Below are 15,053 nucleotides of genomic sequence, written 5' to 3'. Positions count from 1 at the left end.
AGTGACCGAGATTTTTAAGAGGAGGTAAATGTCCTCGTTAAGAAGGTGATTTTTACACAAAGAGCTGAAGACCCCAAAACAGTGGGAAATCATATTTAATAACTGCACAGTATTCCACTGATTACAGCTGCAACAATATGTTTTACTAGTGCTCTGTGGATAGACATTTAAGTTGTTTCTAATTTTTAACTATTACAAATGAGGCTGCAATATCCCCTGCCTGCAGTAGATAAATGTTTGTAAAATTATTTTCTTAGGATAAATGTCTAGATCCAGAATTGCTAATACAAGGCATCTAATCATTTCTAAATTGTGAGACCTACTGTCACTCTCTCCTCCAGGAAGACTTTGCCAGTTTACACATCTGATAATACATGCAAGTTCACAATTCCACTGCCCCCCAACACATACACTCCACATACTGTATTTATGGTTTATTTTTAATGTTACTAACTTTAGAGTAAAAAAAAATGTTATTATGTTTGCACTGCTTTTACTTTGCCATGGTTGAACATATGCTTTTCAGCTCTGAGTATTTCTTCTCTTATAAACTCCTATTCATTTCCTTTGATCATTTTTTTCTGCGGGGGTATTTAATGCTTTTGTAAATCAGAAATATATGTGTGACGTGTGAAAATATTTTTTGTGGTTTGTCTTCTTGCTTTTTTTTTTTACAAACATTTATAATTTTTATATTGACAAAAATACCAGCATTCCAAGAGAGTTTCTGGATTCCTCTCACCGTTAGAAAGGCTTTCTCAACTATAAAAACACTCAGATCTTCTACTCCTTCTGTAGTTTTCATTTTTTTGCACTTAGATCTCTGATCCACTTGGAATTTATTCTGATATAAGGAAGGGGGAAGGGATGCATCGTTTTTCTTCCAGTTGTCCCTACAGCGTGTGCCAAATGCCCCTTTGCCCCCCTAAGACTCCAGTTCCGCCTGCCACCTGGCTACCTGCCTGCCCTCCCTCTTCTCCTCCCATCCCTCATTCCTTCCTCAGCACCCGCTCTGGGTTCTCTACTTCTGGCTTCATACTGTAATTGTTTTCCAGAATCCTGTCTTCTATATCCTCTACTCACGCCACAGCCTCCAGAAGAACTTCCACCCATGCCCATAGTTACACTTCCACACATAAGTGCTAACAACCTCCAAATCTAGAGCTCAGTCCAGGTCACTGATAAGCTTCAGCCCATAGGAGAGAGCAGACACTTGAAACTAAACCTGCCCAAACCACATCATCCTCTGCCTTCTGGTCTCAACCATCCTGCCATCCCCCATTCTCCTGCCCACTCCCCTCCGCAGTCTCTAATCTCCAAATTATTTTAGTTTTGCTTCTTATTCAGCCCCCAGTCCATTGCCCCCTCTTCACCCTCATGGCTGCTCCCTTAATCCAGCAGCTAGCCATTTCTTCTTACCAGCATGCCTCTAACCCACAGGTCAGCAAATGACGGCCCAGGGAGTCAGATCCAGCCTGCAGCCTCCTTCTGTGCTGCCCATGAGCTTAGAATAATTTTACTTTTTTAAAGCATTGTAAAAAGTCTTTCAAAAAAAAAAACAAAGAGTATGCAACAGAGACATGTTGCTTGCAAAGTCTAAACTGTTTACTATCGGCCCATTGCAGAAAAAGTTTGCGGAACCTTGCCTCTAAGCTACACTCCACTGGGGGCCTCCAGTGGTCTCAGACCTGCAGGCATTCTGTATACTCCCACCACTCCTCTGCCCACAAGCACCCCATGGGGGTTGCTTATGATTTTCTTAGAGTCATGTGAAACAAATGTCTCAGTTTCTAAGTTACCAGATATATGGGGTGGAACACCTTCAGATCAAGTACTTGATAATTATTTAGCTTCTGTGTGCTAAATTCCATCAATCACATGCCAGGAGAGTCTCAAGGTTTTGTTTGAAAATACCTTTTTTTCTTTATGATGGTAAAAGGAATATCAAGTCATTCTGGAAAATTTGGAAAACTCAGAATGTTTAAAAGGAAAATTAAAAGCACCCATAGCCCCCTCTCAGAAGTTCCCTATTAACATCTGTGTGCATTTCCTTCCAATTTTTGATTTTTCCTGTGCGTCTGAGAGCCATCCCGTTTTTTCGTTGGGTTTTTCCCCCACAATACTAAAAATTCTTGAAGTGCTCTTCGGACATTTTCTTAGGCACCGTAAGTTTCCCCCATAGAATTCGTATATAATTTGCAACGTAGAATTTCCCGTCAGGAGAGCATCTGTTCTGGCCTGGGCCACCACGGCACCCTTCTCTCCACAAGCCGTGCCCCCAAAATTCGAGGTGCTTCCGGTAATTCTGGGATCAGGTCCTTTCCAGTTTGTAACTCAGTCACATGTTATTTCTTCGAGGTTAAAGTTCAACACCAGGCTATTTTGCACCTTACCTAGTTTTATGTAAATTGGTCATCCTTCTAATAGAAAGAAAAAGAACATGGGGGTGGAGGGGGGCGGGAGAGTGGTTTTTTCACACAGAGTCACATTTACTCTAAACCAAAATAACGCAGGTTAAGTAAGTCATCAAGATCCTTGGCGCCATTCCTCTCGTCCTTTTGCACTCTGTACAGCACTTCACAGTTAGCAGAGAGTTCCTCTACATTATCTCTGGTCAAGCCACGTGCACGATGCTGAAGGACCAGAGTGGCGGGTCTCACCGCGACTCTGATGCGCATGCGCATGGCTGGGGGCCCTGGGCAAGTTCCTGAGAGGCGGTGGGGGGTCGAGGGGGGGGGGGACTTCGTTTGTGTCCCGGGCTGTGCAGGAACGCAGGGAGGTTTGTCTGCTTTCCCAACCGCAGCTGCAGCTCCCCACGCGGAGCAGCTCAAATGCTCTTGCAAATGCAATTCACATCACCCGGTCAAATTCACACCTGGGATTCCAAGAAAGAAAGAAGCATTAAGAGCTAGAGAATCAACATTCCCTTCTGTATTTCCCCTGCGCACGCATTTGCATCCCTGCCCCTGCCCGGGTGCCGAAGCACGCTCACAGCTCAGACCTGGAATGGCCCTCTCCCCAGTCCAGGGCTCCCTGACACTGCTCTGGGCAAGGCCTGGAGGCTGTGCTGCCTTCTTCTGCCCACTCCACACCCACCCCTTCTCCTCGCTGGCCTCTACCTCTTCTGCCCCTTGAAACTCCTACTTCAGTCTCCTCTACTCTCCAGGTACTCTCACATAGCATTGGCTTTTTTGGTTTCTCAACTCTGCCTGTTCCCCACCAGCCACTGTAAAGTGGGAGGCCCAGCTTACCTCCCCATCTTCCCTTGGATGCATCTCACGTGCACCCACTGCCTCACCTGCAGTGGTGCCTCTGAGGCTGTTACCAAGTCCAAGCTCATACTGCTTGCCACACGACAGGCAGATAAATCAAGAGATGAGCTGTTGGGGCAAGGAATAACGACTTTATTCAGAAAGCCAGCAGACGGAGGAGATGGCAGACTAGTGTCCCAAAGAACAATCCTACCCAAGTTAGAATTCAGGCTTCTTTTGTACTAAAAAGGAAGGAGGGGGGGTGTAGTTGGTTGTTGCAGACTTCTCGGTGTCAGAATCCTTTGTTATTGCAGCTATTCACGTAGGTGCAGTCATGATGTTCCTATAAACCTCCAACAAGACAGACTGTTATCCTCTGTTCTGCAACTTTTTATCTCATGAATGGAAAAGTGTTACACCTTTAAAGGTCAGAGCCTTGAGAATGGGCTATCCTGTATATTTCAGGCTATAGGCAACATTCTTAACTTGTAGCAAAAGCAACAGAATGCAAAGGTTAAAGTAAAAGAAACAGATCCCATATGGAGTCAGATTTGTTCTTCCCTACTCCACAAAGCCAGCTTTCCACCATACTCCCTGGGATGTTCAGCTTTCTTTGTTTGCTTCCATTTTTGTTTGTTTTTAAAAGGCACTTAAGTAGCATACGCATTGATATTTTTTCCCTGACACAAAACACAGACATTCAACTAACCACGTGCTAGTTCATTAGTGTCGGCTAAAAAAAAAGTATATGCACACCTAAGAGTCGAGAGTTATGTTTCATTCAGCAGATACATTGAGGACTTCAAGCCTGGGAGGCAGCATCTCAAGTAACCCTCAGAGAACTGCTCTGAGGAGGTGACGGGGGAGCTAGGATACACAGGAGTTTTACAGCAAAGGGCGGAGAGCAGGAACAAAAGGTTACTGTTAATAAAAGAAAACTCGGTATCTCAAATTAAGGAATTTAGGGCTTTTCTGTGCATGGGAAAATGCAAGGGTCTAGGCTCACTGAAATCATTCCTTTGATATGCACCTCAGCTATCCGGGGCCAGTATCCCGTGTTTTCACATCCAGAGTTTCCTTGTCCAGAGTTTCCTCAAGGCTCACCATGGGGAGTGGCCGCAGTCTGATGGCTGCTAGATGGCAGATACTCTTTGTCTCCTTCCTGAGTTCCCTCGGGGCTCACCAGCTCACCATTGGAGGGCTGCAATGGCTGATGACCGTGACACCCTTTGTTTACTGAGACGGCTGTGGCCATGTTTTATTTCTCAAAAGGCAACGTTAGAAAACAAAATTCAACTGAGTACCTTTGAAGATCAAGTTGGCTTTATTCAACAATTCATGAATCAGGCAGCATCCCATCTAGCAAACAGACAGGAGGGGCCCTGTACAAAATGGATGGTTTTTAAAGGCCTAAAGGGGATGGGACAGGACGTCATAAACGATTGAGGATTATTTCAAGCAAGTTCACTTGCCTTGGGGGAAGACAGGGGTCTGTGTGGTAGGCTACCTCATCTGTGGCCAGGAAATTCCAGACTGACTGGTAAAAGGTCACATTCCTGGGAGGGACTGAACCTGGAGAGGTATCCAGTCCCCATTGACTGATGTAGAGCTTAGCACAAGTGACTCCATTTTTGGATCCCTGTTTCTTTTCAACAACACCAAACCCGAACACCCCATCTTCACTCTCTTCCTCTCTTCCTGCTCTTTCCCACACCAGCCCCCTGAGAACTCTTCTGTCTGCTTATCCATGTCAATACTGCTGCCCATAAAATTAGACAGAAGGCTCAATTTGATAACAGACACAAAATACATAGCTGCTCAAACACAATTTTTTTTCTTGTTTCTAGTTGGATGGCAGCTCTCTGCCACCAGCTGGGGACCCAGGCCCTCCACCTCATGACTCCATCATCCCTCGTAGAAGGGGCAAGGGCATAGGAGGGGACACACCCACTATTTAAGGCCTTGGCCCAGAAGGGCACACCCACTCCTGATGGGCCAGGACTCAGCACGTGGCCACCCCTCAATGCAAAGGAGGCCGGGAAATGTGGTCCAGTCCTGAGCTAGGAAAAGGGAAAAAATGGATTTGGAGGATCAACTGGCAGGCTCCCGGGACTGTCCAGAGCACTTATCTCTACTCCCCCATTAACCCTTCGGACGGGAAGGTTACACCTGAGCCAGAAAATGGAGGAAACAGCTTCACACCGGGGGCTGGGGTATGTGTAGGTTGCCTCCGTGAAATGTTAAAGCATGGAAGATGGCAGAAAAGTGTTGGGAGTCAGCTATTCAGACAAACCCCCCTCTTCCACTTCCCAGCCCGAGGAAACAAGAACCCAGGGTGACTCTGCACAGGCGGCGAGCTCCTCACCTGGGCCAGAGCCAGACCACACTGCAGCTCTGCAGACAAGGCCGCTCCACGCTGGCCAATCCTGAGCCAAATTCAGCCCACGTGAAGTCACACTTAGAGATTCCCTCTCAGGGCGCACTTAGCAGCGAGAGATCAGACACGAGGCCCCCTGGGCCACAAACATCCCACCTTTTGCCAGGGGTGCCTGCAGTGAGCAGGGACGTTGCCCGTGACCTCCATCCCGATCCCCCAACCCCCTCCATCCTGTCCCAATCTCAGCCGCTTCCTTCGACTCCTGTCCCGGTATCTGCTTTGAAATAAAAGCAAGGTTTTATTTACAGATGAAGACTTACTGAGGGTAGCGATCTAAAGTCAAAGCTATCACACCAAACATCAAGCTTGCAGACCAAATGCTGCCTCTTCCTCGTGCTGAGATCTAAAACCGGATCTATGGGATTGATAATTAAGGAAACTATCCAACCATGAGCAAGGTTAATCCATAAATTAAGCTGGTGCCACTCAAGCCCCATCCCCAGCTGTTTTCTTATTCAGATAAAAGTTTTTTCTCAACAGACTGGATTTCTCCCTTAACCAGAGGGAGAAAATGCACGGCAAAGTCAAATGACACAGAATAAAAGCCTGAGGGAAGAAACTGCTTATAAAACTTTCAGAAAGCTTTGAAATTATGGGCTGAACAAGTAATTTCATACAGTGGTTTATATGTATTTCACAGCAGCATCAGTTCCAAACGTCCCTTTGCACTCGGATTCCGGGAGAGTTTTCCTAATGCTTCGTCATCAAATGATTGTACCGATGCATTAATCATGAAGGCCGTGAGAAAGAAAATAACCGCGAGCCAAAACTGCAGATGTTAAATGTTGAAGCAGAAACCAAATGAAATGTGTAAACACGTAGAAAGAGAAAGAAATTTCCCCCACACTTTTTTTAACCTTGGCATTGCCTCAGCCATTAGGGTAAAATGCTTACCAATAAAAACCAGAATTTTTTTAAGACTGAAATTTGACGGACACCTTAAAGAGTTCACTCGAAATTCTTGCCCCTAAATATAAGGAGAGTGGCAAAGGAACAATTTATCACAAAAGAATGTTTATTACATGTCTGTTCCACGCAGGCACATATCATGCACGCGGTTTTGTTTAACTTTATAACGACCCTATGAATTGGCTATCATGATTACCATTTTGTAAATGTGAAAACTGAGGATCCGTCAATGAATTTTAATAGTCTATTGGTCTACTCAGGCTGCCATAACAGAATACTACAGACTGGGGGGCTTAAACCACAGCAATTTATTTTCTCACAGTTCTGGGGGCTGGAAGCTTAAGATCAAGGTGCCAGCAAGGTTGGTTTCTGGTGACCTCGGTTGGTTTGGAAGACCTTTCTTCCTGGCTTACAGACAGCTGTATTCTCACTGTGTCCTCACGTGGCCTTTCCTCTCTGTGCACACCCCTGGTGTCTCATCCTCTTGGATTAGGGCTCCACCCTTACGACCTCATTTAACCTTAATTCTGTCCTCGAAGCCCCATCTCCAAATACAGTCACACTGGGGGTTAGGGCTTCAACATATTTTGGGGTGGAGTGGAGGTACAATTTGGTTCATAACTGATAGCATGACCAGGAGCCCACAGTTGCTGAGTGGTAGAACCAATACTGTCTGAATCTAAACATTTCTTTATCCAGAGTGCACTGCCTCTCACATACCACCACAGCATCTCAGAGAGAATGGGGACACATCCCACTGTAAAAGCTGACTCTTAGAACTTGCTGGCAGGGAGACAATTTCACAGCAGTTAAGCTCTGTCCCCGTGAGAAGGGTGGTGAAGTTCTTACACAAGCTAGATCACAGAGCCCAGGAATCCAAGGCAACCCGTCCAGATGACGCCCCCCCCAAAAGGCTTCATCTACGCTGTTAATAGCTACACAAATGGTCAAATGACGGTTTCCTACCACGTTCCATCCAGAGTGGGATTTCCATGACCTCCAAAGAGCCAGCTTTTCATTCAGTTTTTCTTTTCTTTTTCCCAAACCACCAGCTAACGTCCTGGAGGGTGACTCCATGGACCAGGATGTTGAGAGCCCTGTGGCCATTCACCAGCCAAAGTTGCCTAAGCAGGCCAGGGACGACCTGCCAAGACACGTCAGCCGAGACCGGACCAAAAGGAAAATCCAGAGGTACGTGCGGAAAGATGGAAAGTGCAACGTCCACCATGGCAACGTGAGGGAGACCTATCGCTACCTGACCGATATCTTCACCACCTTAGTAGACCTCAAGTGGAGATTCAACCTGTTGATTTTCGTCATGGTCTACACAGTGACGTGGCTCTTTTTTGGAATGATCTGGTGGCTAATTGCATACATCCGAGGAGACATGGACCACATAGAGGACCCTTCATGGACTCCTTGCGTCACCAACCTCAATGGGTTCGTCTCTGCTTTTTTATTCTCCATAGAGACAGAAACCACCATTGGTTATGGCTACCGGGTCATCACGGACAAGTGCCCAGAGGGAATTGTTCTCCTCTTAATCCAATCTGTTTTGGGGTCCATTGTCAATGCGTTCATGGTGGGATGCATGTTTGTAAAAATATCGCAACCCAAGAAGAGGGCAGAGACCCTGGTTTTTTCCACCCATGCGGTGATCTCCATGAGGGATGGGAAACTGTGCCTGATGTTTCGCGTAGGGGATCTGAGGAATTCCCACATCGTGGAGGCTTCCATCAGAGCTAAGTTGATCAAGTCCAAACAGACCTCAGAGGGGGAGTTCATCCCCTTGAACCAGACGGATATCAACGTAGGGTATTACACCGGCGATGACCGTCTCTTTCTGGTGTCACCACTCATCATTAGCCATGAAATTAACCAACAGAGTCCTTTCTGGGAGATCTCCAAAGCCCAGCTGCCCAAAGAGGAACTGGAAATTGTGGTCATCCTAGAAGGCATGGTGGAAGCTACAGGTAAGGTGTGCTCCATCCGGGGGTACCTGTGGGATCGATGCTCATTTTAAACTGAACCTCACATTCTTATTTTTGACAAAATATGGAAAACTGAACCTCACTCACTATTGACGCCACCTCTTTATCCACGAAGTAGTATGTAGCCTATAACCTTAAGTATGTCCACCACAAAGTCTAACAATTTAGCTTTTTAAAAGCCCTTGGGAAAATAAATTAATAAACAATTTTTTAAAAACACCCCTTAATATATTTTAAATTTTCAAATATTTACTTAAATTAAAATTTGATCTCTCTCTAAAGCAATTTTTAGACGGTTTTAAAGCATTGTTCAAATTAAATACTTGAGGTTATTTATTGCCAAGCCAGGAGGAAGAAGTTAAGCCTTTCAAAGGAAGCCTGACAAATTGCTTTAATAAAAATACAATTTTGCCCCTTCTTTGGGAGCCATTTGCAAGACCCATAGCCTTGGTTTTTCTTTTATATCAAGTGAGCACTTGGTATCTTTTCTCTATACTCTACCTGCCAAATCCCCTGTAGATATAATAATGCAGACCCAGTAAATAACTCTAACAGGAAAGAAAAATAATTGAGATCCACTCATCATAATCCTATTGACCCATCTGCTTTGAACAGCTAACTACTGGTGTATTTTAACAAAGATGATCTGTTCTAAAAATAGAGAAATGGTCTGTTTTTATTGAAGTCTTCACTCATATCTTTCCATACATGTTACACATCCCAGGAGCAAAGGAGGTTCTGCCTGTATTTATCTGTAACTTTCTATGAAATAGAGCCATAAACTCTAACAATATGGGGCTAACAATAGTGCCCCATAGGAAAAGTATAAACTAGAACACTAATTCAAGCTTTGCTTTACTATTCTTCTGAGTCATTAGTCTCGGGATCCTCTTTAGTTATACAATCTGCCCTTCTGTGCTTTGAGGTCTTCAACTTGAGGCTCAAGGTAGGTTTACACAATCTGAAAATGCACGGCCACCAGCCAGACCCCAGGCTCTTCATCCACCCATAACCTGACCTCAGTCATACGTCAAATGAAAGTCATTGCTCCCATGTCTCAGCCTCCCTGGACCCAACAAGCAAAGTCATTACCTCTAACAAATTTCTCTTACAGTGGTAAAAACTTTTGCAATCGTTTTTTAAAATGCAGCAAACAATGAAAATGTGAGTAAAAGGCTTTGCATGAAGTGTGATCCTTTGCAAAAGGCAAAAGGAACGTCTAAAACAAAAATAATCATTGTGAAATTATAAATAAGTGCTGCACATGTGCACTGGGCTACCTGTACCCTGAGCCTGACTTTGGGGTGCCCTCGTGAGCCAATAGTTGTGTGGGGGGAGGGAGGCGGGAGGAGGAAGGAGGGGGGAGGAGGGCGGCGAGAAACCAACTCAATATGGGAGCTCCGTCATTTTCCCACAGACCAGAAACTACTCCCACCTCGGCCAAGCACCTGGACTCTGGGTCCCCCTAGTGGTAGCCACTGAGATACAGTCTCTGTCAGCATAAACTGACCACTTATGATGCGCTTTTAATATTAGATTTCTCGCTATAAACTCTCCGGATAGGAGAGAAGGGAGGGGAGTGGACAAGCCTTGTTCTCCTTCCGTCTCTGAGCTCAAGAAGCAAAAGCCAGTGGAGACGTACCCTCTGGTTACTGGTGTTAATCTGAGTTTCAAATTGCAGGAGCTGTGTTCCCTCAAATCAAAACCCAAGCTCTAAAAATAAGTCAGTCCAGAATAAGCAACTTACCTTTGTGACGTGTCTGAGTCGGAATTCTCCCTGGGGCAGACCCTGTCTTTCTGAAGATAGCTCGTAATGACTGAGCCTTTCCAAATAGGGGAACATCCTTTTGTTGGCAGTTAATTGTGGTACCTCTGAGCATTCGGTGGCCTTTCTACTGCTTTCATGGAGAAAACTGGGTATTTGCCAGCAAAAAAAGAATCAAAGGCAACCACTATTAACTTTCTAAAAGTAATAATAATAATTTTCTAATTTATGGAAAGTGGAGGAAGGAGTGTTCTAGAAAGTTCTGGGTTTGTCTGGAAGCTGGACACGTCTTGATCCTTTCCTGATAGGGTTCATACAGTTCAGTCTTTCCAGCACATCTCATCTCTTAATCTTACGAGGCACACTTTTTTCTTTGTGAATGAAAAGCCCAGTTGGGATTTATGGGTATTAAGTAGGCCCTTGGGGTGGGGGGAATGCTACAATGAATCAAAGCCACAGGAAAGAAATAGATGTGGACCAAATGCACCCCGAGGAAAACAGAGTCACAAGGATCTAATTATTCATTGGAAGGCTAGATGGGAAATCGGGAGCGGTGAAAACAGCAAGCTGACACAAAGCGGCCTCTGCTTGACTCATGCTTTCTTTCAAATATGTCTTAAACTACTCTCAGTGACCTCAGTTAGGATGCCTCTTTCAAGGACGAGCCTCACCATTGCCACCACTGCAACCTCGATGCGATGCCCTCCCTCTTTCTGTCTTGCACGTTGTGGGCACACAGCGACCCCGACGCGGTATTTTCTGGGGATCCGAGCTACCACGCAGTAGGCTGACCCGGCAGGTCCTTTAGTCCACAGGCCAGCTGGTTGACACATAATATGCCCACCCCAATTGTGCTGCCCCAAGCCTGCTTTGTCACATCACTCAGGGTCAGGCTCGTCTTTAGAAAATGGGAGTAAGCTTCTAGAAGGCGGGAGGTGAGTCTTGCCCACCTTTGATGTTCTGCAGGTCCTGGCCCCAGTCCTTCATTCAGTGAGTTCTCTGGCCTCATAAAAGACAGACTCACACCCACAAAAGACAGACCCACGTTCTTGGTGGATGGTTTCGGTCTGGTCCTGTCCCAAGTCAGGGGGATGTGTCACCTCTCAAGAACCTTTCAGTCATGTGGTTCTATTTTTGAAAATGAATCAAACACTGGAAAATTCTGACACCAGCCACCCAGACATCTGGGAACTGGCCGTGTCTCATCCCACAAATATATTTTTAAAGGGGGCCCTTTATGTTCCTGACACAGGGGCAATTTGGAGATAGTGATGTTTACAGAAGGGTTCATAGCTACGTAAACAAACATGCCGAGCAGCTGTGGCAAGTGTGCCTTAAATAGTAAAGCATTCATATAGACTGTTATTTATAGAGGGCAAATTGGCATAGAGGCTAGATGACAGCCACACGGAGCTGGGCCCGGTGCCAGCCAGCTCCTCACTATAGGCTTTCTGATTGATGAACTTCCATATTTACCCCCAACGATTATGCAACTATGACAGGCAGCCCTTTCCAACACCTCAGCAAATATGTCTCCTTAGAATGAATCCCATTAAGCTTTTTTTTTTCATTTTTATTTTATATCGGAGTATAGTCAATTCACAATGTTGTGTTAGTTTCAGGTGTATGGCAAAGTGATTCAGTTATACATACACATATACCTCTTCTTTTTCAGATTCTTTTTCCATATAGTTTATTATTATAGAATATTGAGTAGAGTTTCCTGTGCTATACAGTAGGTCCTTGCTGATTATCTGTTTTAAGCTTTTTTTTTTGCATTTTTTATTATGGAAACTATAAAACTTATATAAAAGTAGACCAAATCGTATAATCAACTCCCATGTACCCATCATTCAATTTCTATAATTGTCAATTCAGGGCCAAACTTGTTTCATCTGTGTCACCCACTCACTAACTGCCCCTCCAGCATCATATTTTATCTGCAAATATATCAATATGTCTCTAAAAGATAAGGACTCTTTTAAAAACATAAGTGTAGGGCTTCCCTGGTGGCGCAACGGTTAAGAATCCGCCTGCCAACGCAGGGGACACGGGTTCGAGCCCTGGTCCCGGAAGATCCCACATGCTGCAGAGCAACTAAGCCCATGCGCCACAACCACTGAGCCTGTGCTCTAGCCCATGAGCCACAACTACTGAGCCCATGTGCCACAACTGCTGAAGCCCATGCGCCTAGAGCCCGTGCTCCACAACAAGAGAAGCCACCGCAATGAGAAGCCCGCGCACCGCAACAAAGAGGAGCCCCACCTCGTGCAACTAGAGAAAGCCCGCGGCCAGCAACGAAGACCCAATGCTGCCAAAAATAAATAAAATTAAATTAATTAATTAAAAAATCATAACTATAACACTGTTATGACACCTAAAACAATTAATGATCATTTCTTAAGATCCAATATCTACTAAATGCTCTGACTTCCATTTGTCTCATAAATGTCTTTTTAATTTTTTTTTAAATCTGCTGTTTGGATCCAAATCAGGTTAACACACTGTTATTGGCTGAGATCTCTTCCAAGCCTTAGTCTATGAGCTCCCCTTCCATCTCTGTGGAGTTTTTTTCTTTCAAGTTTTTCTCAAAGAAGAGAATTTCTGAAATATTTATATACTACATGGAAAGCTGGGGAAAGTGGAAGGTGGGAGGAAGCCAACTTAGTGACAATATACTAGATAACATTTTGTAGATGAGGAAGCAGGGCTGACTGTCCAAAAGTCAGTATCTATGGGTTACCAAGGAGGAGGGGGAGTGTATATCAGAAGTAGGCAAGCAAACCGGAAGTAGGTGAGGGCAAACCGTCCTTCCCCATAGGAAAGCTCAGTTCTTTATTCACACGAGGAGAGCTTAGTCACATAAATCACATCACAGATCACAGGATTTTTGAGTTGCAAGAGTCTTCGCCCTACTCTTAATTACTTTACAGGTCAGGAAATGGAGGCCCAGCAAGACGAGCGAGCTGGCTAAGGTGCGATAGTTACGGGCAGAGCAAGAACTTGAAACCCTAAACCACTGATGATGTCCAGCCTCCAAGTTCAGTGCTCTTTGCACCATGAATGCTGTTGGTTCGTGAAGATTCTGTAGAGCATGCACCCAAAAAGACGACTGGTATTTAACATGCAGACAGGCTCTCTTTTCTCCCATCATTAGCTCTTTTTCTTTAAGGCTTCTCTTTCGGTCTCCGATGTTATCAGTTCATTTTTAAATTCTTCATTACATTCACATGAATTTTTAACAAGCATATATTAAAATGAGATGTGCCACAAAACTGTTCTGAAATCAAAATTAAATAAGCATCGTCTACAAAAATACTCCTGGAAGAATATAATGTTCTGTCAAATCTGATTTCCAAGCACCACTTTTCTTTGCCATAGTCAAAATGCCACTACACTATAACAGAGGAGAATATGAGATCACAGAGTTTGAAAAGGTGACATTTCTCAGCGAAGATGGTTGAGGGTTAGCATTACAGTACTTTTAAGCTGTTTCTACTAATGATATTTCATAGCCATTGTACTTTTCAAATCTTATTTTCTCCTTTAGATAAGTTGCTGCTAATCCCTCCACTGGCAAGTCATTATCTCCAGATTTACCATTTCCCTTTTAAGAGTTGTAACCCCAACTACCTAGCCTAGGAAAAGAGTCAATTGATAAGATCTGGAATGCTAAGATCTTGGGTGAAAATCTTGTGGTAAATCTCTATAAGGCGCAATTTAAAAATTCAAAGACATGTGAATTTATTTTTCCTGGATGGAAATCTACCACTCATCAACATCAAGAAATCCAACCATCCTTTCTTCTTCGAGCATTAGGTTCAGGTGATTTACTCAGGGCTTCCTCCCAAATGCCTACCTCAATATAATATACCTAGGTAGTGTCAATGACTGGATAAAAACTGATAATACCTGCTCCCTAAATATGGTAAACTTTTTGTGATCCTAAGCAGTTTGGGGCCACTGTTCTGGTCCTAACAATCTGAGGTTGGATGCAGTAGAGCACACGTAGAATTTTAAACTTTTCCACCACCCCTCTTGAAGAAAGATACTGTAACTCTCTTATACTTCTGTTAAACATTATACCTCTGTTAAACATTTCTCATAATTTAGAAGGCACTTAGGATCTCATAACTTAGATAGCAGTGTATCGAGGTCACCATATACTATTGTGGTTGAAAAGACAAAAATACTGGATAATTATAAAACTTTTCATTATTAAAACATCAATGGCAGAAAATCCATTGTTCTTCCTTCTCCAAATGGGTCGTGAGGAGCTCATAAAATAGATGTTCAGTAGAAGTCAGGAATGGTCGCACAATATATACAATTTAAAGTTCAAACCCAAGGGAAAAAATAGACTAGCATCTAAAAGTTAGCTCTGACTCAAACTCTGAAGTCAGTACTCATGTTGGGAAGAAACTGCACCGTTCAAATTAAGAGATGAGTATCAAAGAGTGGGAAGCCTCTAATTAGTGCATCCTTAAATAAATCGAGCTTTATTATTTCCTAGGGCATTCAGGAATATGAGTGCTGACAGCATGATGCCAGTGAAGCAGTTCTACCTGATAATTTCTAATGACCAGAAGAGGATCATTGGGGAAAACCATATAACTTATTCGCACATGCAAACACACACACACACATACACACACGCGCACACACACACACGCACGCACGCACACACACACACACACACA

General features: G+C 44.2%; 1 protein-coding gene across 1 annotated transcript in view; it reads left to right on the top strand.

The window, feature by feature from the left end:
- Positions 1–7,558: 7,558 nt before the first annotated feature.
- Positions 7,559–15,053, top strand: part of KCNJ6 (potassium inwardly rectifying channel subfamily J member 6) — a gene marked incomplete at its 5' end in the record, with an annotated part of 91,301 nt that continues 83,806 nt past the window's right edge. Inside the window, one exon of the mRNA XM_028492671.1 lies at positions 7,559–8,570. Within this exon, the coding sequence (XP_028348472.1) occupies positions 7,559–8,570 (1,012 nt within the window). The remainder of the gene's footprint in view (positions 8,571–15,053) is intronic.

The sequence above is a fragment of the Physeter macrocephalus genome, chromosome 8 (genome assembly GCF_002837175.3).
Source record: "Physeter macrocephalus isolate SW-GA chromosome 8, ASM283717v5, whole genome shotgun sequence".
In the NCBI taxonomy this organism is placed as follows: domain Eukaryota; kingdom Metazoa; phylum Chordata; class Mammalia; order Artiodactyla; family Physeteridae; genus Physeter; species Physeter macrocephalus.
The sequence above is the reverse complement of the archived record's forward strand: the minus strand, read 5'-3'. Positions and strand labels throughout refer to the sequence as shown.